We start from the raw sequence: 27446 nt of genomic DNA on the forward strand, positions 1-27446 counted from the left end.
TTGTATTGGGCAGGAATCTTATATTCCTGAACCATGTTCATCTATTTATCACAATATTCTCTATGACATATGGAAACTAATACATTGCTTCATTAATATTTATGGTCTTTCTCCAGTTATGGCTCAGAGATATTTAACATTCTAAAACATAAGCACTGATAATTACATGTTTTACATTTTATTCTAATTTTTAATACTGCCAAGATTATTTAGTAGAGCTAACTTTTAAACTATGTATTCTTTTCTCTCTTTACCATTAGCATATCAATCAAATTTGCATTATCCTGGTTTGCTCATTTTATTAAAAACGAATTCAAGGCACAATTGACTTTTCATTTGTTTAACAAGTGAAGAAATATTTACCCTGACAGCCATTGCATTGTAGAGATTCATCTTCATAGTATGATATGCTAACTGTGAATCAAGAAAGAAAAAAAAAAAAGATGGCATATTATTTCAGTGACACAAAGACAGTGCAGCCTACTTTTACATATAAAAGATAAGAATCTTTATACATAATACATAATAAGAGCTCTAGGCTTAGAAAAAATGAAATCAAACTTTGTATTGAAGAGATAGGCTTCCTAATACATAATGCAAGCTTAACCAGAAAAATCTATGGTAGTCAAACTAGAAGCTAATGGAGATATATGATCATAAAATGCTCTCCGCTGAGTTTGATAATCAATGGTGCTCTACTGAGAATAGAATAACAAAGCAGAAATATTCACAAGTGCTGGTGACACGTAGTATTGTATGATTTATTCACTGGGGTTCTTTTAGCCAAAACTCACAGAAACATAAAAGGAATTCATATTTCAAGACGTCTGGTTTAATGAAAAATTCAAAGAAATGCTGTCCTCAGTCGAAATCGTTCAAGGATATGGATGCGGCGACGGAGCAGAAGTGTGCCTTCCAACCATCTGTACAAAGTGCTCTGCGTTTAGTTGCCTCCTGAGGGAGCCTCGGGGATTTCGTTCCATTTAACATTCATTTTAGCACCATAAAACCATAAATACAATGATACCACGTTACAGCGAATCCCCTGATATAGTGAAGACCTCCTAAAGTCTTGGCTTCTCTCCAGGGAGACACATCCGTGTATTAATATACACATCTCTGATGGAGCACATTGTCATTTGGCAACGTAGCTTATTTCCATGGAGCTGCTGCTTTAAGTAAAGCCTCCTTATCTGTTCCATCTTTGTGTTGTTGCTGTTGTTAATCCTCGCCCAAGGATATTTTTCCAATGATTTTGTGAGAGGGAGGAAGGGAGGAAGGGAGGAAGGGTGGCGGGGAGGGAGAGAGAGAGAGAGAGAGAAACATCGATGTGACATTGATCGGTTGCCTCCTGCATAACCCTGACTGGGGCCAGGGACTGAACCTGCACCCCACGTCCGTGCCTTTGATTGGAATCAAACTCGTGACCCTTCGGACTGAGGGCTGACGCGCTAACCTCTGAGCCAAATCAGCCAGGGCTCTGTTCCATCTTTTATTTAAAAATATAAAATTAACAAAGTCCATGATGGAATAGATAAGGAAGAGTAAAGGAATAAAATACGTATTTTTTTCCAACACAAAATACAACTTTTTTTTCATTTTTAACCCATCAAAATTCATTCGACTGCTGTAACTTGAGCCCAGGCCGTGGGGGTCCTGTTTCAGGCAGAATCAGAGATTAAGGGCCCAGGCGTGGCAGAGGGCGGCTCCCTTCCCGGCAGCACCCAGGACTCTGTATGAAAGAGTCTCGCTGTGATTAGTGTTGTTTGGGTTGCTGGTCGGATCCAAAGCAAACTGTGTGTGCAGAACAGCAGGGCCGGCTGCTTCACCCCCAGTCTGCGCGATGAGGAACAGTTGGCTGCAATATGTTATTCACAAACGCACACGCCAGTGTGGCTTCATTTTTAATTCTCTGTCTTCGTTAGGGCGATCGAGGTATGAATCCTTGGTGTTTGAGGTGAATTCAAAATATGTGCTTTAACACCGTTATTTCTTCCAGCCATATCCAGGCAGGTATAAACATGAAGTATTTTCACACAAAAGAAACATATTGGCAATGATGTATTTGTAAAATACGTGGGTGCAGAAAAAGATGTTTCTTCTTTTTTATCATATTGCTGTTCAGTTGGCCTCAGTGAGTGTGTGTCACTTGCCACAGACCTGGGTTCAATTCCTGACGCTACTTTGAGCAGCTGCGTGGCTTTGAACAAGTTACTAAAGGTCTCCCAGTTGTTTTTTTTTGTTTTGTTAACCCTCACCCAAGGATATTTTTCCACTGATGTTTAGAGACAGTGGAGGGAAGGGAAGTAGAGAGAGAGAGAGAGAAACATCGATGTAAGAGAGACACATCCATCAGTTGCCTCCTGAACAACCCTGATAGGGGGCAGGGTTCAAACCTGCAACCCAGGTACGTGCCCTTGACTGGAATCGAACCCATGACCCATCGGTCTGAGGGCGGATGCTCTAACCGCTGAGCCAAACTGGCCCGGCAGGTCTCCCAGTCTTGATTTCCGTCCTGACACGACGGGACATTCCATACTTCATAGAGCTGCTGTGAAGATTAAAAGGAGACCGATGTGCTTGGGACACAGTGAAGGTCATCAGGAGAGGGAGTACCACTAGTGTTGTTAAAAGTGTGCAATTTAACTCTCAATAAAATCCAAAATGTCTCAGGGGCTTAATTTTATTCTGAACCAAGAGAAGAAAGAGAGACAGCTTTAAAGCCTGAGGATTCGGAACTCTCCAGTTAAAAGGCAGAAGAGGACTTTGATTCCAATGCATCGGCCCCGTGTGAACCAGTAACCAAAGGTTCACTTCTTCTCCATTCTCCAGCTGCTTTGGAAGGCACAGCCCCTCCCCCCGCTGGAGACCCACAGGTTAGGCAAAATGGTAAGCAGAATGTAAATATCGTGAACCTTGATTTTCAGCGACAGACGGAATTATTTTTATAACTCAAAAATGAATTTTTTAAAACAACAATTCTTCATAAATTAAATGGTTCTACCATAAGGCTATTAATACACCTTAACAAAAAAATTTAAATTCTATTAGTGTGATTGCCATACATACATTATTCACTGAATGATCTCAATTTAAAAGTACAACATTGAGTGGTTTGGGACTATGATTATATATATTTCATGATGAGGCATATAGAATTAATCATGTACATTAGGGTAGTGGGTGTACTTGGCTGCTTCCGGAGTGTGGTGATTAAAAACAACAACCCACGGTGTATTTGATATTAAACATAATGTAAACTGCATAACAATAAAACATAAAAAAGGAAATGTGAAAGCATGAGATATACAGCCATCCTGTACAGGGGATACTGATGGGTTCACCCAGGTAACACTCAGCGTGCTCCGCAAGTGGCAGACCAAAGCACACTCATCCCGTCTCTGGCACTGTCACCTACAGGAACGGCTGCGTAGGGACAAGGTGCACAGACATCACACAGTGAAAAGCAGGAAGGGTCCGGAATGGTAGGGCCATCGGGGTGTCCAGTGGGAAGAGCACACCAGTGTGTGCACGAGTGTGAGCACACACACCAGGCACCACAGGTCCTGGGTTAATAAGGAGTAAGAATCACAGCCCTTCCTCCCTAACAGGCCAAACTTTTCAAGGTTGTGATGCAGTGGCCCTGGACCTGTTACGATGGGCGAGTCTGGGTTATGTTCCAGACACAGCAGCGTGGAGGCTGGCAGGAGGGCCTGAAATGGGGGTGCAACGTGTAAAACAGCAAAAGAATACTAGTTGTCCAGGAAGCAAGAGAGAGTCAACACGCAAAAGAAGACTGGAAAGGCGAGGTTATTTGGGCTGACGAGGGCACTGCGGTGGTCAACCTGAGACACTTCAGCACTGGGTGAGCCAGCTGGTGTCATGTGCAGATGACGTAGGAGCCGGAGAGCAACCTCTGCTGTCGCAGAGTCTGCTAGAGAGACCCAGCGGTCTTTGCATGACTCCCTTGCTGTTAGACCTGGGCCACATTTGAGACTGTTGATAACTCCCTTTTCTAAGTTTCCTCCTCTGCTTCCTGCAATGACGTGTCTGCCTTTCTGTCTGTGATCCGCCTAGAGTTCTTTCTTCTGCCCAAGTCCTGCCATAAGCGGCCCACGGGCTCACCTCTCGGCCCTCTGCTCCACCGCTCAGATACTTTTCCCAGCCCCTTTTGGAATGATGACCCCAAAACCTTTATCTCCAGCTCCGACTCCTGATCTAAGCTCCTTTCAGTCATTCGCTTTCATAAGCATTTGGTGAGTGTCGATTATGGTGTTCCAGACATTCTGCGGAGACACGGTCAAATCTCCTTACAGACACCACCACACAGAGGTGTCCTAACTGCAGCACAGACTCAAAGAGCTCCCGACATCCCTTTGTAAGCTTCACGGAGTGCACCAGTCTGAATGTTTCCTGCTCTTGTCATCATTATAACCAGTAATCAGCTTTGCTGAGATAAAAATGCAGCTGCCTAGTAGCTTCCAAAACAAAAAGGTTATTTCTTGGTCATATGTGGGCTAAGGTTCCCTCCACTAAGCAACGTAGGGCTCTTCAGCTTAGCCCAAGGCTAAAGGAGCAACCCAGGAAAGGGAGCCAGAAAAAGCCACTTGAAACTTCACCTGGGAGGCAGCGTACATATGCCTGTCTGCTCACAATACATGGCCGAGCGCAAAGTGGATGGGTTGGGTGTGAGCCACTGTTTTATGAGGATGGGGCAGGGAATAAGTTCAACACATATTGCTACTCATCACCAGCCATGTTGACCATAGCAAAAGTCTTCCAACTTCTACCCCCGGGAATCGTTCATGTATCCAGTTGGCAAAAACGTCTGCAGGCTGTCTGTGTGACAGTGACTGTGATCCATTTGAGATATAACAGAGAGCGGTCCCTGCCACGCTGGGCTCCCAGCCAGAGCGAGGTGAAGACACAAAGGTACCGCAGCGATACTGATGCAGACATGGACGGAGCATTCGGAAGACACGCCTCCCAGCTCCAGTCTCTGCACTCAGCTTCGGGTCATCTTTAAGGAGCGTCTTAAATAAGAAGTAGGGATTCAGGCCAGGTGGAGGCAGGTCAGAGGGAAGAAGGACACCCCAGGCAAGCCAACAGTACATATTTGCAAAAACCCTGTAGAACACTGCACATTGTGGCAACAGGACATGGCTCCCTGTGTCCAAATATACTTCTCCAGGTGTAGCAAGAGGAGGGGCTAGATAAGAAGCAGCGTAGGACCATGAAGACGCTGACGTCACGCTGAAGAGTGTGAACTTCATGCCCTATGCTATGGTGAGGACTGTAGGCGTAGGGGAAAGAGGATGAGGTTTCGGTTGGAATCAACAGAATTTTATGAAGGAAAATGGAAAGGATTTCATGACCAGTAGGAGACACAGGACAGGGAGAAGGAGGTGGTGGGCAGTCTAGGATGATCAATTCTCAGGCTTAGATTTCTGGTTTATTGTTTGTGCCCCTTACCTGAATAAAGGAACATACAAGGAGGAGCACACTTGGGGTACACCTATGCAAAGTTTATGCTGGCTTTATTGTCTGAATTCTTTATTTGTTTCATTAATCTGAAATACTCCAAGTATCAATTAAGAGGTTTTAAAATTCTCTTCCTAAAGGTGAACTCTTATCAATTAGAGTTCTTCTATTTTTTCTTTTCCTTCTCCATGTCTTTTCATTTTACTTAGATGCAATTAATCAAGAATAAATGAAGAACAAATTCAAACCATTATAGTAGAAAGTAGTAACAAATCAGAAAATTAATGAAGCAGGTCACTGATTAGACGCCTTCTCGTTTTTTAGCAAGAAAATCACCTTTTCTTTCTTAATTTCATAAAACTCAAATGAGGTGTAAGTTGGCATGCTACCATATGCTTCTGCAAGTCTATTGGTGGTTACAGATGATTGACGTATGCTACATTTCTTAAAGCAAATCTTCAAAATATTCCAACAGTCAATAATAGAGAATGCTGCCCGGCCGGTGTGGCTCAATGGTTGAGCATCAACCCATGCACCAAGAGGTCGCTGGTTTGATTCCCAGTCGGGGCACATGCCCAGGTTGTGGGCCTGATCCCCAGTGGGGGGCATGCAGGAGGCAGCCAATTGATGTTCTCTCTCATCAATGTTTCTATCTCTCTCTCTCCCTCTCTTTTCCTTTCTCTCTAACATCAATAAAGAAAAAACAATAAGAATAGAGAATGCTAAGTAGCACAGAGAAAAATAGCCACATTTTTATATTTTGTAGAATTAATTTTGGGAGCTTCAATTCAACTGGTGTTCACTGGGCTATGGGCCAGGAATTAGTCTAAATATTGGTGCCCAAAAATGAACAAGCCATAGTGTCTACTCACCATCTAGAAAGTAGAAAGAAATCATCAACAAATAAGTATATATACATATATACACTGTGCAAGGTGCTTTAACCAGAACAAAACCTCTGGTGTAATGTAGGTGCAAACACGAGTCATCAATTCTCCATGGAAAAATCAGGAAAGGCTTTTCGGAGGAGGTCTCATACTAAAAATTAAATCCAATTTTGTCCTTATGTAAATATTTACCACCACTAACTTTAAAATAAGCAATAAATATGACTGAAGTGAACCAGTTATGGCATATTGTACAATTTTAATGCTAACGTATGTGAATTTTATATTTACCTTCACAGTAACTTGATAGTGTTGTCTTCCTAAGCAACTTCTCCAACATTTCTGAATAATCGTTGCTATTCCGTGTAAATGCCTGAGTGAAAAATATGCTTATAAGTCTGCTTTCATTGAAACAAAAATGTATCTTAAAATTTGCTTAGAATATACCTGCCTACAATTTTAAAAAATAAAATAAAATTCAAAGCCAAGGTAATGTGTACTTTCAAAAAGTGGAGTTGTTGCCCTGGCCGGTTTGGCTCAGCAGTTAGAGAGTCGGCCTGCGGTCCAGAGAGACCCGGGTTCGGTTCCCGCTGAGGGCACGTACCTCGGTTGCAGTTTGTCCCCGGCCCTGGTTGGTCGGGCTGGTGGCAGCCACTTGATGCGTCCCTTTCACGTCGATGTTTCTCTCTCTCTCTCTCTTCCTCTCTCTCCCTCCCACTCTATCTGAACAAAAAAAAAGGAAAAATGTCCTCGGGTGAGGATTAAAAAAACAACAACAAAAAGTGGAGTTGTCGCCCTGGGATAGAAGGCATAATTCCTAGAAGTAGAAAAAAGTCAAAGATAACTATTTAGTATTTTTGGGGGGCTTGTGATGGAACGATTTTTTTCAAATCTTAATTTTTCGTCAATGCTTACCCTCGAAAATATTCTTCAATGTTAAGACTCTAAAACAGGTCACAGTGACATGCTGAGAAATAAGCCAGGCACTACTGATGCAAACCACTGCAAGGCTTTAGAAATGAGTCCTGAGGTCAGGAAACAGTCCCTCATCATTCTCTCCTTACATTACGCAGCCTGTCCAAGCGAAGGCCGCGTTGCTCTGCGGAATTCAAGACTCTCTTTGCTGCCCTGTGTCTAGTTTATTGTGGTCAAAGGGGAAAACTTCACACTTTAAGTTGCACGTCTGGCTCCTACTGGCTAAGAATATGAGGGTGTATACAGTATAATCCCCAGCTCGCGTTCTGATTACTGATGAGGCAAATTCTTCCTCCAGTTTATGCAGGAAAATGTTTCTTCAGAATGGAAGGGAAACCACGGGACAGCGTGAGCGCTCAAGAAAAAGTAAGCGTTAAAGATCAACTTCAGCCTCTTTGCAACAGGAATGGTACCATTCTGGTGTCATTTTCCTTCATCAGCCTTTAACTTGCTTAATAAAACTGCAATGCTTCCTTTTTGTTTTTTCTTTCTGACCAGTCAACAAACTAATGGTCATAAATGCAAGCCCAGTCATTTGACACAGCCTATGGAATTTGAAGAAAAGAATTTTGTCAAGTATGTTTCCATATTGAGAATGGTTAAAAGTGGAGAAATGATCAATATAATTTAGTTTTCTGATGTGTAAGAAGGGACCCAAAAGAGTTACCTCTTTTTTAAAAGGACATCATATAAGTTATTAACTTCATTACAACTAACATGGAAGATTATTTGAAATGAGCATGCATCAGTTACATTTCGTGCCCTGCCGGTGTGGCTCCGTTGGCTGGGCATTGTCCAGAGCACTGAAAGTTTGCGGGTTCCATTCTGGGTCAGGGCACATGCCAGGGTTGCAAGTTCGATCCCCAGGAGGGGGCGGGCAGGAGGCAGCCAACAGATATTTCTCTCTCCCACTGATGTTTCTCTTTCTTCCTCTCCCTTCCTCTCTAAAAATCGGTTTAAAAAATCTTTTAAAAAAATAATAAATTACATTTTGTAAGGAGTATATTTTTAGGCTCTATCTGAATTTCCCACCACAAAGTCAGTGTACCTGATATATGTCCGGACTTGACATCCTCGAAACCAGCTCTGGATTTTAACAGCTGCATCATTCTCTTTTTCTCTAAATATATCCACAACACTTAAAAAAAAAATTAAAGCATTTCATCAGTGACTAATATGATTCTAAAGCAAGTCAATCTGTCAAACTTAATCTTTAATTTCTTCCAAAATGATCATTGTAATTTAAATGTCATTTTAAATAAAATTGAAATGCTAAATAGAAAAAAGCACTTCAGAAATCACGAGCTATGTTTTAAAAATTAACCGTTTTCTGAGAGGGCCGTGTACTTTCAACAGCTTTACTGTTTTTCATTTGTATAATCACTTATTTTGCAACTAATTAATTTCTAAGCGATGCCATAAGGAAGTAAAAAAGCAATGTGCTAGTTTTTCATTTAAAAAAAGCACCCGCCCTGGCTGGTTTGGCTCAGCAGTTAGAGCATCGGCCTGCGGTCCAGAAAGACCCGGGTTCGGTTCCCGCTAAGGGCACGTACCTCGGTTGCAGTTTGTCCCCGGCCCTGGTTGGTCGTGCAGGTGGCAGCCACTTGATGTGTCCCTTTCACGTTGATGTTTCTCTCTCTCTCTCTCTTCCTCTCTCTCCCTCCTACTCTATCTGTACAAAAAAATGAAAAAATGTCCTCGGGTGAGGATAAAAAAAAAAAAAAAAGCATGCAAGATTAAAATGCTGGCATATTTCACCCAATGCACAAGTTCAATGTGTCTAGGTCAAATAAATCTATCACGGAATGCCAATTCCAGATAGAATTCTCAGAAAGTCCACTTCCGTTACAGAAGGCAGGGGGAAGGGTCACAAGAATTATTAAGAGACAAAGATAAAAAAAAAATGCAGTCATTAGATTTATTAACTTACAGCAAGAAAAGTTTCATCAAGACAGACTTCCATCTTAATTTTACCAGTCATTCCAGCTCCCCTCGCCCCTCCCTTTGATGAAGTGATGCTACTTAGGTGATATCGGGGAGCAGGGGCTTTCTCCCCGATGCTGCTGGCCTATATTAGCACTCGATCTTGCTGAATGAGTAACGGCGAGTCAGCTATTTCTCACTTTTGAAAAAACTTCCCCAGAATCGTGGATTTTTTTTTTTTTTTTACAGAGGTTATGTTTTGTTGTCATTATAGGTGACATTAAATATATAGATTTCATTACATGGATTTGGCATCCCTAGAAGAAACCCAGAATGGAAAGTGAAACGCTTCACACCGTGAAATCCCCAGAGGACACTGTCAGCCTGGCTGAGGGACCAGAACAGGAGCCATGGAGCTGACCGGGACCAGAGCCGGAGGACAAGCAGCTGGATGGAGTTCTGGCTGGAAGGAGAGAGTTCCCTGGAAAACCTGACTCCCCAGGACCCACCAAGGCACAGGGGGGAACCCCAACAGGCATGAAGGCAGGGGTCCAGGTGTGGGCAGCGTGGAGCGCCCCAGCAACCAGGCCGGCCCCCCGGGGGTGCACGTGCAGAACCCGCGGAAACCCCACGCGAGAGGAGCTGGCTGCACCAGCTGAGAGCGACTACCATCCGCACGCAATCAAGTTTCGGGAAACAATTGCGTAGGCAAGGTCGCTCTAGACAATTAGGGGTAGAAGAAAAGGGTTCCTTACAGTCGGCCGCCCGCACTGCGGTAAAACGACACGGAGACGTAGGTCAGCTGCATCCTGGCTCATGCGCTGTATTCCGTGTGGGAGACAGGACAGCGTCAGGTCCTCTCCTCCAAGAAGCCTTCCCGGACTGCCCAGACTACAGCAGGCCTCTTCCTACACACCTCATAGCTCGTCCTACTATTTCACACGGTAATGAGTGTCTAATGATGGTCTCTCCACTGTACTTTGACATCCAAAAGGCAGCCAGTCATCTTGTCTCTTTTGTCCCACATGACACCCCCAGTGGCTCCGGAGAGATAATTAATGCAGCTCCGAACACTCAACTTTGTCTCACCAAAGCCGCTTCCCCTGGGGAGCCAGCCTGCAGCCTGGCATGTGGCTCCCCTGTGCCCAGCCACCACCACAGGGACTCCCGGCGCCGAAGCCCCTCCCCATCTCAGAAGACAGGGGCTTGGGAGCCAGCAGGTGCCCCTGCTCCCTTAGGAATTTGAATCCTGGGGCCATGACGGGTGAAAGACAGGAAGGTATCGGAAAGGATCTGTTTCAAGAAAAAGAGAAAAGAATAATATCCGAAACAAATGCACACGTCATGGGCCAGGCACTGTTCCCAGCATTTTACACACCAGTGAGTTAACACAGATATAACCCCTTCAACAGCTCTCCCAAGGGACTCAGTAGCACCCCCGTGTCTGGCCGAGGACGGCGCTGAGGCAGAGGGGTGCGCAGGGCGCCCACCTTAGCTTAGCATGGGTCAGAGCTCAGATTTGCTCCCAGGGAGTCTGGCTCTAGAGGCGGGCATTCCAACCATCGCTGCCTCAGGAGGAGGCAAATGCAAACAGGAAAAAGAAGGGAAAGGAAAAGAGAAGAAAAAGAAAGAAAAGGGGGGAAAAGGAAGAATGCGTGGATGCCACTTTCAAATATAATATTGAAATGTTGGGGCGTAAAATAGCACCGATCTACTTAAAACATTGAAATAATCGAAAGAAACTAAGATGTGCACAGACACCAACTTCGAGCAGTAAACGCAGTTGCTGTCTACACCGAGTGTGGGAGGGGATGTCCTGGCGTGAGGACTGTCTGCAGTGCTGGGAGGAAACCACAGGACTCCGAGTTCACGTGTTCTAATCCCTCCTGGTCACAGTGCCTGTGCAGACTACTCAGTCCAGAGCAAAATTAAATTGTCTTGTTTTGGAGTTACAAATAATAATGTATATATCAACACATGCACACATAGTGTACTATACTTATAAGACCTACACGTCTTAAAGGGAAACATTTAAAAATAGCTAGTAATTGACTTACTGCTAAGTTTTAACTTATGTGCTGAAATTTGACTTTTATACACATTTATTTCTCTGTCCCCCCCCCTTTTCTTTAACTGCTTGAAAATGAAATTTACAGATACTTGGGTTACCAGTGGGCTGCTGAATACTCACACAATATGTCATGAACTGCTAGACATTTTATGTTTAAAATGAAAAATGTGGGTAACACTTTATTTTAATGGTATATTAATTAGTTCCAAATTACAATGAAAATCCTATAGCAGTGAATAAAATATGACATCTACATGAATTTGAAATAAATTTATTATGATCAGTATTATCACAATGAATACGAAATGAATTATTAATGACGAAAGACCAAAAGTATTACCGGGAATGTAATAAAACATCGAGAAAAAGCCGGAAGTTTCCAGGCCCTTCATCATCAACCAGAAATAAGTACTATAACCCTGGATAACACTCATATTATGTGTGTCATCGGTGGCCAGAAATGAACTGACAATAAATAGAGAATGAAAAAATGTGTGGTTAAATATCCTTCCAGTAATATGCAAAAACTATGCATTTCACACATTAACATACTGTGTTTATTCTGACCTATTGTATTAGCTACTGAATAAATGTTAGATTAAAAACCCTCCTCATTATCATGTAACTTGCAACTATCTTAGATACCAGGAATGATATTCCAATATTAGCTGCCCTGTATAATGAGATATACTGATGCGCAAAATTATTGTTTTAATATCATTTCATTCTTAGGTCTTAAGGACGTCAACCTCCTCTAGGGCAGAACCATGCTCAATCTGCTCTTGGTGTTCTGATCACCACCCACGTGCCAAGTAATACGTGATGAGAAATAGGACCATGTTTTGGGAGTTAGGAGGCACGTTTTGTTTTCATTCATAGTCCTCATTACTATTATTTCACAGCTTTATGGTTAATGAGCTACAAACACATACGTATTCGAGTATCAAGTAGGAGTAGCCTGTGGATTTAAAGTGGATTTTTAGAATGTTTTATTATTTGTTTTTCTACCTCTTCCTTCATACTTCATTTCCTGAACAGTGAAATCCTAAAGAAATTGGTGCATGGCACGTAGGGAGTCTGTGCTAAGGGGGTGCCCCAGCGCCCAGATGGGTGTCAGAGCCTCTGTCGGCTGAGGTGGGTCTCCACGCATGGGGACCGCCTGGAGGGAGGATGTCACAGGAAAGAGAGTGTGCCCAAGGGGAGAAGGCCTGGCTTTAGGGTGTCCAGGAAAGGTGCCACACGGAAGGGCAATCAGCACAGGGGGTCACACCCCAAGAGTGACGAAAAAGGGATCCAAGCCGGTGAGCAGGTGATAGCTTGCAGGGGAGACAGAGTTCCCACTGGGTACAAAGGTGCATACACAAACTGTCTGCTTTAAAATGCCTATTAATTACAAAGAAAAAAGACAACAATTTAAACGAAAAGATCGTCCTTGCATATGTGGCAGAAGCCCTGCTAAGTTTTGCTGGTCACAATTGAGTACCGTGAGTAACAGACAAATCAGCAGTTAATTAGAATCAGAGGAAGGGACTCATATCTATCCAACAAGATGTCATTTGTGTGACATCGAATAAGACTGAGATGGCTGTCCACAGTCGAGGATGGGAAACCAACCCATTAGACCAAGAATGCCATCAGGAAATGTTGACTGCATTGGAGTCAGAAATGAATGGACAAAGTTTATGGGGATAATGGATTCCAGAGTCAGGTCGGCATAAGGAACAACTATATTGACTTCCATGTCGAGAAGGGATTTGAATCCCTCTCCCCCGAGCATAAGCTTTGGACTGAGATGGATCAAACCCCTCTAGATCTTTGGCACGCCATTTACACTTTCTAAATCTCATTTTCCTCTGTTGTAAAGTAGAAACAATTAAAATCATCTCCTAAGATTAGTGTGCCTATCAAAATAATGTTTGTGAAAGCATTCAACAGAGTTTCCCGGCACACAGCAGATGTTCACCCGTGTTTTTGTGTGTACCTCCTTCTCCCCACCCCCACGCCGGCTGTGGGTGGCGAGCAATCTGGAAATTCGACATGTGGACACTTGAGCACCATGGTGTCTCCACAGAACTTCCCTGCTTTCTCTGTGTACCGTCCCCTTCAGCTACGTCAATCAGAAGAGATGGCATCTCCATCATCTCTTTCATCATCACGTTTGCATCTCGGCGTCACACACTTGTTTGGTTTTGAGGTTTTTAAACTGGCAAATGTGCTACTTGTAAAGAGACATACACAGAATGCAATAAACTCCTATAAAGGAGGACTGGTGTTACTATTATAAGTGGAATTTAAAGGTGAAACATTTTGCACATAAAAAAAAGACCCATAAATTGGTAATAAAGAGACACGCTGGTGCATGTGTATGAGCTAAATAAAGGCAACAAAAGATTCCACCATAGAAACTCAGTAGAAGAGGAATGTTTTAACGCATTTCTATTACCATTTGACAGATTAGACAAAACTGAAATAAGGTGATAGGGAAAATGAGCAAGATGATTAAGGAATACATACCAAGCTCTTCTTTTCACAAATAGGCTAGTCTAAATGACCAAAAAGTAAAAAAAAAATCTCAATAATTCAGAAGAATAGGAATGAAACGAGGAATTGATAGTGAAAGTGTTCCTAAGGACAATCGTGTCAAATAACCACCAAGGACCATCTTTTTCCAACCTGTAACACCCTAGACATAATATTCAGCCTTTTTGATGAGGTCAGAACATGAACACCCACCACACACTCCTGTGCAGGTGAGTTTCCAGAGGGCTTGGGCTGGGCAGGCAGTGAACAGTCTCCCAAGGCTCCCTCATCCTCTCATCCCATCAGCTCCTCTAAATGTGCTTCTCACTTCCTGGGAGTCCCAAGTCCTTCCTCTCTGAGGCGGGGGAGTTGCCCCTTCTCAGCGGACTGCCAGGCCCTGGAGCATGAAAGTGCCCACCTAAGCCTTTAGTGACAATGCCACTTCCCCGGCAATGTCATCTTTCAGCTTCGGAGGTATTCTGGGGCCAGCTGCAAGGCAGAAACATTTTTGCCACCGCCTCGTTACCAATAAAGGAAGATGCTAAGCCCTGGCTGGTTTGGCTCAGTGGTTAGAGCATCAGCCCGTGGACCAGAGAGTCCCAGGTTTGGTTCCAGCTAAGGGCACGGACCTCGGTTGCAGTTTGTCCCCGGCCCTGGTTGGGGTCGTGTGGGTGGCAGCCAGTCTATGTGTCTCTCTCACATCAATGTTTCTCTTTCTCTCTCTCTTCCTCCCTCTCTCCCTCCTGCTCTATACGAAGATAAATGCAAAAAGGTCCTCAGGTGAGGATAAAAATAAATAAATTGATTAATTAATTAAAAAAAGGAAGACCTTGAAACAAACCAAGGGGAGTTACAATGGTTCCCTCCAAGTGTTCCCCGCCTCTTAATGGATTTGAAACTATGCTCAGGCCACTCGGGTCTTCCTGTTTGCTGACTCCGAATTCACCAGACCAGTGTAGTGGGAAGAAACCCTTGCCCCCGGTGGCTTTGAGACATAGTTCTGTGACCTTGCCCAAATGACCCAATCTACCTGAACCTCATGTTCCCTGATGGGAAAAGGGAATAAATATATAATTTGTATGGACGTTTAAGAATGCAGTGGTGTTTTATATGGTTTTGACCCCAAAGCTATCAATACCCTGCTAAACTACACAAACAGAAATTTTGATTTCTTGGTGCTCTTTAGAGACTTTCAATAATAATAATAATAATAATAAATGAAACAGAAGGAATGCCAACTCATCATGGCCTTTGCATAACCCTAGCCACTTCTCCAAGCACTCTCCAGTTTTGGGGAAATGTACCCATTGTCAAAAGCCAGAAGATGGGGACAAAGGTTGACACTGAAATCTGTAGAAGAAATTATGTCTTTTTCCAGTGTAGCAATTCACCAGACTTCTCTAGAATACTGTTCTCAACTTCTAAAATATGAGATATTATAATGAAAAAGTTCCTAGTCCATGCTCAGCGTATAACCAGCTCAAGAAATGTTAATTCTCTTCTTGTTCATCCTAATATATCCTAATGAGTTTTCAAATACCAGTATTCCATAATAGGCTGTGAATATCAACAGGGTGGAGCTCATTTCTCTTATATACATATGCCATAAATAAATACAGGACCAGCCACATCCTCTAAACTATTGCTAAATGAATTATTTATCTATAATTATAGATAATATAGAGATACCAGATAAATAGATCATTTCTATCTTTAGCTATTTTTAGTTTGTTCACTTAAACCAGGACCAAGGATTGATTGAAAGATTCATTTCTGGAATTATTACAGAAATGATTATTGTGCAGCTGTTATGTGTCAGCAACAACAATAGACACAGGAGACAATGATGAGCAAAGCAATGACACTGTCCACTTGTGGTTTAAGAGAGATGACAGATATCTCACAGCAGAAAGTACAACTAAATTTCAATTAAGAGAGGTACATGAGAGAGGTACATGGGAGCTGGCTATAAGAATGTAGTAGGTGAGATAAATGTTAGAATAAGGGCGAGTCAGTAAGGTCTTGTGACTTACTTTCCATCCGTCTGCCATGTCACGGCATTCTGTCATTGTCTAATTCACTGCTTTGGCATTTCTCTTAATTTAGAAAAACTCCTGGGGCATTGTCCAGAGGGCCCTTGTTAAAAATTATGTGTTCCTGAGAGGGAAGTTCAGGTGTAGGGGGGCGGAGAAGGCTGCTAGTATCTTCCTTGGCCCTCTTCTGTTACCTAATATAAGGATACTGAGGATCCCGACCGGCTTAGATACTGTCAGTTTAGGGAAACAGATGTGTCACAGGACAGAGTTCACTGATGTTTGCGAAATAATGGAGGCCCAAATTCCCAGGCAGATGGGAGACACACTAGCTCAGCCACATGGGGGGTCCAGGTGACCCCAATCAGGCTATTAAACCGCCTTTCAACAAATTGAGCAGTGATGGCCAAGAAAAACACTTCCTTTCACCAGTGCATCTGCGCTTTTCCTGAAACCATCTCAAGCTGAGATCTCTATGCCCCCCACGCCCTATGTATCATTGCCTGTTGGGTTAATACTACTTTGAAACTTGCAGCCAACCAGCGAAGGGCAGATTTATACTTCTCGAATTAGGAAAGTCGTTGTTAGGAAAGTCCTGCTAAAAAGCAGCTGCCTACAGTCAAGCCAGGTCTCCGCGCGACCCCGGCGGCTGGCTCACCTGTTCCTAAAGTAGTACTGGTGTTCCACGAGCACCGACCGCGCCTGCAGCCGGGCGAGCGTGGCCATCGCTCCCGGCGTCCCAGCCTTCCCGCTGCTGTTGCTATCGGTCTCCACGGCAACCGGGCCAAACCAAAAGGCAGGCTCCTGGGGGGGTCCGCTTTCCGTCGATGCCACGTTCCTCCACCCTGTTTCCGTTTTAAAGGCATTAGAAAGAAAGGTAATAGATTTTGAGTGGTATTAACGTTGAGTTTATTTGCCTCCGTGCGTGAAAAGAGGAGATTGAAGGCGAGGCAAGCAGCGGGGGGAGCAGGACGGATGGTTGCTCCCGACATCCGGTTTCCGCCTCCCGTCTGCTTCCGGAAGCTCAGCTCAAAATGCTGTACTGCTCTGTGCAAGTCGCTGGTGCTGCGGTGGTTGGAGTCTGTGCTCGGGCCTGAGCCTCGAGGCCAGGCTCCTGGGTGTCGTTAATGTTCGGGGCCGCCGGGCGCCAACCGATCGGAGCTCCAGCCGCCGGGAACAGCTGGTGAGGCTGGCGGCCCTGGGGATGGGAGACAGGACAGGGGTGCTGGCCCGAGGCCGCCGTACCTGGCAGGCAGGGGGAGGGAGGGGTGGCGGACGCTCTGAAGACGGGCCTGGCCCTCACGCGTGCCCGGGATGCACGCGATTTGAGGGAGGCGGCGAGGTGTGTGCAGGAGATCCGTGAAGGATGACAGGAAACGCTGGCCGATCGCTGGTCTCCCTAACACTGCGGTGTCTTAGGCGCAAAGCTTGCTCTACCCCTGGGGCAGTTCACTTCCTCGTGATGGTTGACAAGATGGGGACAGGAGGAATGGGTCTGAATCCACGCCTTCTTCCCGCATCTCCCTTTTAACATGGACTCGATCATACCACTTCAGATCCCCGAGATCCAGAGTTCTGGAAGTTTGGTAGTAGAAGCGACCTCACCCCCCCCAACCCCCTTTTTGGAGTGGGTGTAACCTACCTGTTTCTGTCTCTTGAGCGGTTCATGCTAGTTAAAATAAGACAAGCGTGAGAGTTCCCTAGGAACAGGTAAATGCCAGTATTAATTCAGGGGCTGGCCTGCCTCTACAGTATCATATCAGCCCATGTCACGTTGGAATCATGTATTGCTTTGACTCTTCCAAGTGCTTTCTTTCACTTTATCCTTATGACAGCCCCGTGATGGGAGATGATTATTATTTTTCTATTTTATTTTTTATGAGGACAGAGGACAGAGCAGGGAGAGGGGATAGGAGATCATGAACAGGCACAGAATACTTAAGTGACTTGTCCAAAATTGCCCTGCACATTTTAGTCCTAGAGCTGGGAGCGCCGGGTGGTGGCTTTCTAGCCGAAAACTCCAATGCCCCTCTTATTTCTTCCCGTGCTCTTTCCCTCCAAGCATACACAAGGCAAGCAGTGAAACAAGCAAGCAGATTTTCCACCGACAGTTAATTCTCAAACACAGTGTTGAACAAGAGGTGAAATGTGGCTTAAAAAAATGCACGTCCATTCCTAGATTCTGCAGCACATGAGAACATGGGGAATTCCAGCTGGTCTGTGACCTCAAAGAATTTATTTCCCATCACCTGTCTCTGAAAAGTTAAAAGGATGTCTCATCTAAAATGTTTTGAAAGTGATCAGATCATTCTGTAGTTAAGCAGGGAGCACATTAAAAAAACAATGGTGATGTGATTCATATAGAATAAAATATATTATTTCTTAAAATGTTTAATATTTTTTGTTTTGACAATGGATACACCCTGTAACCACCACACGAAACAACATATAAGACATTTCCATCATCCCAGAGTTCCCTCTCCAGGGTACCTATCTTAATGTTTCACTATTCAGTATCTTGTTATGTAGCTTGCTCTGTTGATACTGATTTGTGGGACATGTAACTATTAAATTAAAAAATATGACTCTTTCAACTCTTTCCTCTCCCTTCCACCTTCTGCATAAACCGTGGTTAGGTACCTCTTTAAAGAACCTATCCTGTTTTCATTTGGCATCATCCGATTCACCTTTATGACCCCAGATTATAAAATAGTGCCCAGCACTTAATAGATGTTGTTGAATGAAATTCTTAAAATCATGCCTGATTTGGCAGAATGAATGTGTTCCAGACACCTGGAACCTTTAGTTTCTAGTTGCTCTGCCCACCCTCCTGTCATTCACCATTTCTTAATGGATTTTTTTTTTTTTAATTCATTGATGGGACATGTACTATACTCCGCATGTAAGTTTCACCCCAGTGGTGAAATCCCAGTGCCCCTGGGGATGCTACCACTAAGTTGTTACTTGGTGGCAGGTTTTACATACATATCATCTTATGTCAGCTCTTTTGAGGTAGGCTCTTTTTTTTTTTACATTTTAGAGATAGTGAGAGGGGCAAATACAGTGTAAGGACTTGCCCAAGTGTCCTATTTGCAGGATGATTCCAGGATATTTTACAAAAGTTCTTACCCATCCTAGTATACTGCCTGTGATTTCTAAATAATATACAATGTCTTAAAGAATATTTGAATTGGAAAGTGTATGTCTGGATTTGTTAACCAGCCTGGACTTTCTGATGTATTTAACTCTCATCCTGACTACAACTTTTCCTCCCATGTCGAGATCAGTTTTTCAATTTGGGGGCACCAAGTGCTTAAATATAGATGTTTCATTTCTTTCTTAACAATTGGCAAAGTAGAACCGATGCTATATTTTGTAGTAAAGAAGCCTAAGGAAGAAACGTTTTATATAATTATATAATAAAGATCGTGTGATTTATGTGTGTGTGTGGGTGTGTGAGGAAATGAATATGTTTTGTTCAAGTTAATCGTAAAAGTGATTCACACTATGTTTTTATAGAAAACATTATGATAGCTGGGAGAGCCTGTCATTTCCTGCCTCATTACTCATGCATTTTGAAATTAGGATCCAAAATGTATCTAACTTGGCACGTCTAATGTTAACTTTTAAAATTTTTAATTCATTTGGTAGACAGATAACATTTAGTATTTAGATATGCTTTTCTTTTTTTTTACCTTATTATTATTATTATTAGTAGTAGTAGTATTGGTACGTGCTCCTAGCGAGAACTGAACCCGGGACTCTCTGGTCCACAGGTCAGCACTCCAACTTCTGAGCCAAACCGGCCAGGGCTTCTTTTTTACATTATTAATCATTTATATTTCATGTCAATTCCTGGGGTTTTGGAGGAATTATTTTTAAAGATTGAACTAAACAAAATTTTAAAATTAAGTCGTTGATGATTAAAGTATTGAACTACACTATCTATTTAACTTTATGTGGCTTTGCTTTTAAAAAACATTAAAAACAATCTATGTTGATTCTGGACCTTTGTTTCTATCGTAGCATTCCTATTTGGTATTTTTATTTTTATTTTTTTTAGGTCTGGAAAACGACATAGTAAAAAATGTGCATTTTTAAAGAACAGCTTTTTTTGTTGTTGTTATCTTAAACTTAATTTCATGTTGTTAGGTTTGTTTGAGTCAAGTTTATGTTTCAAATATTAAGAATCAAAGCAATGGCCAGTATGATTTTGGGCATATAACTCATTAATTTGGGTATAGCGTCTTTCCCTCCTTATTTAAGTTGGAAACCTTTAAGCCATCTTCGATAACATGCTGTTACCTGACACATCTACTTAACTGAAAACTTAAGAGTATTTTGTTAATGTGACAGAAATTTTGAAATCTGGATTGTTACATTTTTGCTCAAGTCAAATGTTCCCTTGGCTATTTTGTTCATATATTTAGCCATTCCTTAGTTTGTTCATCCATCGGATTTTTTTTTTTTAACATTTGTGATGTGTCCAGTGTAGTGCTAGGTACTTGTAATGAACATTCAGTTGTCTTCATTCCCATTGCAAGTCTATGAACTCAGAATATATTATATACTCAATACATATGGAGCAGTAGCCATGCATAAGCAATGAATGAGACAAATTCCTACATGTAGAAGCTTCCTAGATGCTCTGTAGTATGTTTGTTGACAAGAGTTGGAATGAATTACCTGTTAGATTCTCAATTTTTGTTTGTTTTAGACTTTAATATGGTTTCATTCAGGCAGTGTTCTATGCAACAGTTTACATTTTGAAAACGAGTAGAGTATAAGGAAGGATGTTCCCAATGACTCTTAAAGTCATTAAGTGAAGTAACAAAAAAATCAAAAGTATGTTCTTCAAATTTAAATCGTGGGTGAGTTTGCCGTATTGGATCACTGTTTGGAAAGTGGAATTAGACGTGGCTTGTCCACCACGGTGCGAGGGTAAGGGGAGAGACAAGTTCTCCAAGCGTTCCCGTGGTGACAGATGTCAGGGGCGCCAGCGTCACCTCCAGCTGAGCGCGGGACAGTGCGGGTGCTGGTGGGCGGAGAGCGGTGTGCCTCTTACCTCGGAAGGGCCATTTTCTTTCATTGTTTCCTTACTTCTGTATGTTATTGAAAGAGGAGTAGGTCAGACACACAGCATCATTTCTTTTTAACTTGGGATCTTTTATTTCTTTAGATCTGTAAGATCTTTGGAGTCTTTAAGAAGTCCCTGAATTTCTTGAAATTATATGCAAGAGTTTTGCAAATGTCAACCCCACTTTCCCCAACATTCAGAGTGGCTCAAGGCCTCAGAGAGGTTGAAGGTTCTGACTTAGCACGATATCCTCAGGATGCATAATAAGGTGATACGTTTAAAGTGGACGGACTGGATATTTCAGCGACCAGTGTCTCTGGTGTGTAGATGACCCCCAGCCACCACCCCTGCTGAACTTTGAAAGAACTGCTCTCACTCGTTAAAGCCCTGCTCGCACCCTCATAGAATCCCTGCCAAGTAGAAACCGTACCCATTTTATACTGAATAATCAGAAAATAAGTAATTTGTTCAAGTCCCTATGGCCAATGAATGTTGCAGAATATTTCCAAGCACAGAGCTTTGACTGCAACACTGATGTTCTCTGTAGCTCGCTCTAGCCTTTTTTCCCTAGAGGATTTTATTCCATATTTATTGCCTAATGTTAATGTAATGTTATAATTAATTATTTACGTGTTTCAGAATAACCTGGGTGCCCCCACCCTCAGACTCCCTTTTTCAAAAAGAGAGAACAGGTTACTTGTTACTAATGGTTTAAATAGTTGGGTCAAGGAGTTTCTAAACTAGCCCAAGTACTGACATTTAATGTTAGGGTTCTTAAATCCCTAAGATGACCTCCCCCGAAATAGACAAAAGGAGAAAAATGAAGATATTGTTTATTAATAGGGTACTAGGCTGAAATCAAGACTTATTTGGACAATATCATCATTAAGGAAGGAAATGTATAATTCCTATGAGCAGCAGACATCTTCCTGTTATTCTTATGGATCATATTTTGTTAAGTTCGTCATAAAATGTAGTCCTTAAGGTGTCATGTTGAAGGCTCGCCATCTGCATGTTGAGTCCCTCATTGTCATGGTCCACACTATTCTGCAGTGATCTTCATCTGTCCTGTGGCTGTGTGCTGTATACTTTTAGGACCAACCAACCTTTCCAATCGTAAATAAAAGCTAATGTGAGGACCTAGGCATGTAATTCCAGGACTGTTTTCTTTGTGGGCAGTCATAGCACAGTTTTTCACTGTTTACTATGTGTTAGTGCAGTGTTTTAGTACACAGTGAATTTTTATCCATACAGACTAACACATAAATGCCTGTTTCTTCCCTTAAATTTCTGAAAACCACTCAAGCAGCTGTATTTAGCAACAGGTAACCTACGTTTAAGGCTCCACTCCTAAAGTTACTTAACTTTGTAGAAGAAATAATCCATGCTCTACAGAGATGAAGAGGAGCATTTTACCAGGTACTAGGTGGTAAAGAGCACTTGACTTATTTTTCCTTAACTAGGGATTTAATAGCTGTAGTCAATTATCAGTTATATCCGAAAACATTTTATTGTTTTTTAATGAATTTGTTGGGATCATTCAGTGGACACACATCCTTCTATGTAGTATCCAGACGAGGAAATTACTCCCTCACTAATTTTTCTTGACATGCTATATTTTTCCCTCTGAGGAATATAGTGATTGCTAATAGAGGATTCAAAAAGTAAGTTACTGCCCCAATAGTTGGCTGTTAGTTCCTGGGGAGCTCTGTTTTCTGAGCTTTCTTGGGCTTCAGCTCCTGTGCCCGCCCGTACCTGGTTGACTGCCACCGGAGAGCTCTTGGCTGAGCAGTCGGCGGCCAGTCCGTGTGCGGTAAACGAGGACTCGGGCTTGAACCAGAAACATTGGGAAGAAAACCCCAACCTCAGGGCCACGATGTTGCCATGCTCTGGTCATCCTCACTTGCATATACTTTGAGGAAGGCCTTTTTCTGAATTAATTAGACCTTCGCATTAAGGTAGACGAGCAAAGGAATTCACTAGTTTCACTGGATGTTTAGAATTACCGAGTGGAGGACAAACAGACAAACTTGACCTTGGGCCAGACATGTTTACCTAGAACTGGCACGTGGAAGTTTGGGTTGAATGTACATTTGATGTCGCTCAGCATAATCTAATGCCACCTGAGAAACACAAAATGCTTATCTATTCAAGTCATTTCTCTTTACAAAGTCCAACTTTATATAGATGGTGGGACTATAACTTTATTCTATTTTTTTGGACCATCTTAAGACAACTATTAATGAATTGTTATGTTAGACATTAATACCCATTACAAAGTATTCCTGAAATCTTTCATTTCCCAGTGAAGAGGAATGAATTCCAAACGAAGAGAACTTGTTGTATTCATTGAATATAAAACTTTCAAATTAGCAAAGTGACAATTCACTGAATTTTACAATTCACAAATTTTTGACCTGTGAAGGTTTAATAAACATAGATTTTTGCATAGAAAAGTTCTGTATTTCCCGGTTTCTGCTCCAACAGAAAAGGCCTTATTTCAGAAAATACCTTTAGGAGAAAGCATTTCAGCACTGTGCTCTGCGGTATCACTGTGAAGGTGGAGACATAAGTGAGCTATTGATCAGGTGATGGTGTCTTAGAATGACTTTATTTCTGGGTGGCCAGGGGTGCCATTAGTTCCCCGGAGCCAGGTGATGCCGAGTCTTGTTCCAGATGAAGAATCCTTATCATAATACTTGTTGCACTGGCTTTCAGTAATTTTCTTAACGGTGCAATATTATATTCAAACATAACAGGTCTTTCAGACTGCATTCCTTGCGAAGAAATGGTGTTAAAGGAAAAGAGCAAACTATGAAATGTAATCGGGGAAAACAAAAAGGCGGTCACTAGCATACAGGTCGCGGAGGGACAACCCATGTGTCCCTTCAGTGTGGTCACAGTTGTTCTGGCTCACTGCTAATTTTCCCTGGACACATTTTTCTCAAATCCAGTGCCGTGTTCCGAACCTGAGTAATACATAGAACCCTTTTCAAAGAAGAAAGAAATGTCACAGTCCTCCAGAGTCCACTTAAAATATATTCACTGGAATCAGTATTGCTTTTAAAAACCTGTGTGTCCCTATCGGCCCTGTATTTCGAAGGCCAGAGGAGACATCTGGAGAATATGAACTACGGTACTTGAGGGACCGTGTCTTGTTTCTCGACTGCTGTACACTCTGCTGACCACGACAGCACTGCCCCACCCACCTGCCCAGTGCCTTGTGTTGCTTCAGCTCTCCCATCCCTTTTGTCTGTTCAAAGGAATACCAGTGCCTAAGTGTGAGTCCAATCTTTCAGCAATTAAAATAGTGCCCCCTGCTGCTAAACCAGTCATAAACAGAAATGCCCCCTGGATGCTGGCCATCATTGGGCGAGCACCAGGCTCTGGAACTAGGTTGCTGGAGTTTGAATCTCTACCACTTCCTAGATGTGACACTCAGGGCCACATGTCCCCAATCTCCGTCTCTGTATTTCATCCACGGCCTCATAGGGTTATGACGTGAGAAGGAAATCAGGGAATGCGAATGAAACACTTAGCCATGGGCCTGGCAGAATAAGACTTCAGGGTTAGACGCTTTTACTGCCTCATAAGTAGTAAATCCAGGTGAATCACAACATGTTTATTTTCAGGTTATTAAAATGAAAAGACAGAGTTGCAAGTTGTTGTAGGGAACTTGCAAATGTCTGAAATTATAGACTGTAGAGAGTATATAAAGTAGGAGTTAGCAAACTGACCTGCCATCATTTGATTTTGTAAATAAAGTTTAATTAGAACACAGCCACATCCATTCATTTGTGTACTGCCCCTTGTGGTGGGGGAAGGGGAGCTGTTTTGACAGAAACCCAAAGACCCGCAGAGCCTAAAACGTTTGCTATTTGGCCTTTTGTAGAAAAGTGTGCTTACCCCTGAACTTGGCTCCAGAAATTATGTAATCCTCTATAATTAGAATATTTCCTCTGTAATTAGAATATTTCCTCTGTAATTAGAATATTTTGATTCCGAAGTGCTTCTAGAACAAAATTTGAGACGTGATTGTTCATGATCCTCATGAGAAAGGTGCATATTTGAATTACCTGTAATGTTTAAAAAATAAATCAGAATCCTCTTATAACATCAGCTGATTTAGAATCTTTGAGAGTTGGGTTCAGAAAGGACCAGTATCATTTATAAAAGTTCCCAAAGAACTCCGTTGTTTATCCTTGCTGACTAGTGGATAATTTTCTCACGGGTAATGTAGTTCAGTGGTTTCTGTTTATTGTTCCTTAAAAACAAAAACAAAAAGGCCAAGCAACCGCTTCAGGAACTCTAAGAAAAATACGGGCCCTTTTAGAACAGTGAGGCTCCAGCTGAACTTGAACAGTTTCTGTGTCACTGGGTTATGAGGTCAATGTGGTATGAATATATGCTTTGTGTTGGATTAAACGTTTCACATACGAGGTGTCCCAAAAGGTATATACGGGGTGTCTGTAGATTCCATTACATTAAAAAATGTATTTTAATAGACACTGGGTTTACAAGTTATTCAAAGTGTGAATGTACATTTTGGGGGGGGGCAGCTTATATTACAAATCTCGACAGGCCTGTAGGTCAGTCTTTCCATCTGTCTGACATCCTGGCGGAGACTGAGAGGTAGGCGGTGAGCAGAGGATTGTATGCTTCTTAGAAATGGGGGGCGGGGAGCTGGCTGGGTTGGCTCAGCAGTTAGAGCATGGGCCAGCAGACCAGAGAGACCGGGTTCGGTTCCCGCTAAGGGCTCGTACCTCTTGGTTGCAGTTTGTCCCCTGCCGGGTTGGGATTGTGTGGGTGGCAACCACTCATGTGTCTCTCTCACATCGATGTTTCTCTCTGTCTCTTTCTCCCTCTCTCCCTCCCACTCTTATCTGAAGATAAATGCAAAAATGTCCTCTGGTAAGGATTAAAGAAAAAAAATAATGATGGAGGGGATGGAGCAAGTTCTCCCCATATCTGACCTAGGAAATCTGGCTCTGGGTAAAGGACAGCTTTTGAGCAGAAATAACTTCTCCATAATTACACAGGAAAAATATAAAATTACTGAGACCTTTCATTGTTGATATTATGCTCACTCTATCTTGATGTAATTCCTGTGTTTAATGAAAGAACTTAGACAAGAACAAGGAGCTTACAGTGAGTCAGAATATTTGCAACTCTCAGTTCTGGGAAGGAAAATCCAATGGCCTTGCAACATTTCGTTGTGAAGCTATTGATCCGGCTGGGATTCAGAGTGAACTGTGGGTGTCAGTAGCTGGGCCAGCGGGGTCTGCCGGCTGTTCCTCACTCGCCTTTCCTTCCTCGCACGTAGGCATTTCAGTCGGACCATGGAAGAGCTGGTTCACGACCTGGTGTCCGCCTTGGAGGAGAGCTCGGAGCAGGCCCGAGGCGGGTTCGCGGACCCGGGGGACCACCGCAGCCTGTCCTGCGCCCTGAAGCGCCAGGCGCGGAAACGCAGGGGGAGGAAGCGGAGGTCGTGCACCGCTCACCACGCGTGGGAGGCCGCGCACTGCCCCAGCGAGGGCTCCGACTCCAGCCTGGACGAGCCCAGCAAGGACTACCGGGAGAACCCCCCCAGCCACAAAAAGGACCACAGTGACTCCGACGACCAGATGCTGGTGGCCAAGCGCCGGCCGTCGTCCGGCCTGAACAGCTCCGTGCGCGGGAAGAGGCCCCTGTGGCCGGAGGCCGACTTCGCGGCCGACGCCCTGGGGAGCAGGACCCTGCGCAGGAGGCGGAAGGTGAAGCGCATGGCCCTGGACCTCCCGCCCGACGTGGCCAGCAAGCGGCCCGCGGCGCCGCCCCCCGACGGCTGCAGGGACCAGGACATGGACGACGACAGGGCCTTCCAGTGCCAGGAGTTTGCCAGGAGCAAAGTCAGGAAAAGGAAACTGCGGATCATTCGACAAGGCCCCAAGACCCAAGACGAGGGAGTCGTTTTGGACAGCGAGGAGGTGAGCCAGACCAGTAAGGACAAAATGGAATACGAAGAGCAAAAGGTCTCCGATGAGCTCATGAGCGAAAGGTGACTTGCTTTCCTAAGTACCAAGATAAGTGGCTGTAGTCGTGTGGTTGAGTGTGTTTTGTACTTCAATGCATTCTATTTTACAAGAATGATAAATTATGATGCTGGTGGGGTGCTGCTGTTTAACTGTGGTCGTTTTTCCTTATAATCTATGACGGTCGGTGCACAGCAGTGTGCAAAGTCTTTTGATTGGGGAACACTGACTTAATTTCGGATTTTCAATGGGAAGGGATGTGCATTTGGACAACAGCGCATCTGGGACTCTCAGAATTGGGTCTATGATGATTATTTGTTTAATTAGAGCATTTTAGCATTTGGTTCTTTGCAGTTTCACAGTTTATCAGTTGATTCTGACTACTGAGAATGGAGAGTTGGTACCACTTCAACCGGTGTGGCTGGGGACTAAGTCTAGCTCGCTAGGGGTTCTGATCTCTGAGGGCTC

General features: G+C 43.3%; 2 protein-coding genes across 3 annotated transcripts in view; one reads left to right on the plus strand and one right to left on the minus strand.

Annotated features, from left to right (window-relative positions):
• SPATA17 (spermatogenesis associated 17) overlaps nt 1-16616 on the minus strand; it is an 89003-nt gene extending 72387 nt beyond the window's left edge. Inside the window, exons 1-4 of the mRNA XM_036277730.1 lie at nt 16549-16616; nt 8392-8481; nt 6660-6741; nt 364-414 (exon numbers count right to left, since the gene is read on the minus strand). Coding sequence (XP_036133623.1) covers nt 364-414; nt 6660-6741; nt 8392-8481; nt 16549-16616 — 291 coding nt within the window. The remainder of the gene's footprint in view (nt 1-363; nt 415-6659; nt 6742-8391; nt 8482-16548) is intronic.
• A 324-nt stretch (nt 16617-16940) lies between these two features.
• Nucleotides 16941-27446, plus strand: part of GPATCH2 (G-patch domain containing 2) — a 113961-nt gene continuing 103455 nt past the window's right edge. For both annotated transcript variants that reach the window (XM_036277731.1, XM_036277732.1), the window contains exons 1-2: nt 16941-17073; nt 26291-27004. In XM_036277731.1, coding sequence (XP_036133624.1) covers nt 17018-17073; nt 26291-27004 — 770 coding nt within the window. In that variant the 5' untranslated portion in view covers nt 16941-17017. The remainder of the gene's footprint in view (nt 17074-26290; nt 27005-27446) is intronic.

The sequence above is a fragment of the Molossus molossus genome, unplaced genomic scaffold, assembly GCF_014108415.1.
Source record: "Molossus molossus isolate mMolMol1 unplaced genomic scaffold, mMolMol1.p scaffold_m16_p_23, whole genome shotgun sequence".
In the NCBI taxonomy this organism is placed as follows: domain Eukaryota; kingdom Metazoa; phylum Chordata; class Mammalia; order Chiroptera; family Molossidae; genus Molossus; species Molossus molossus.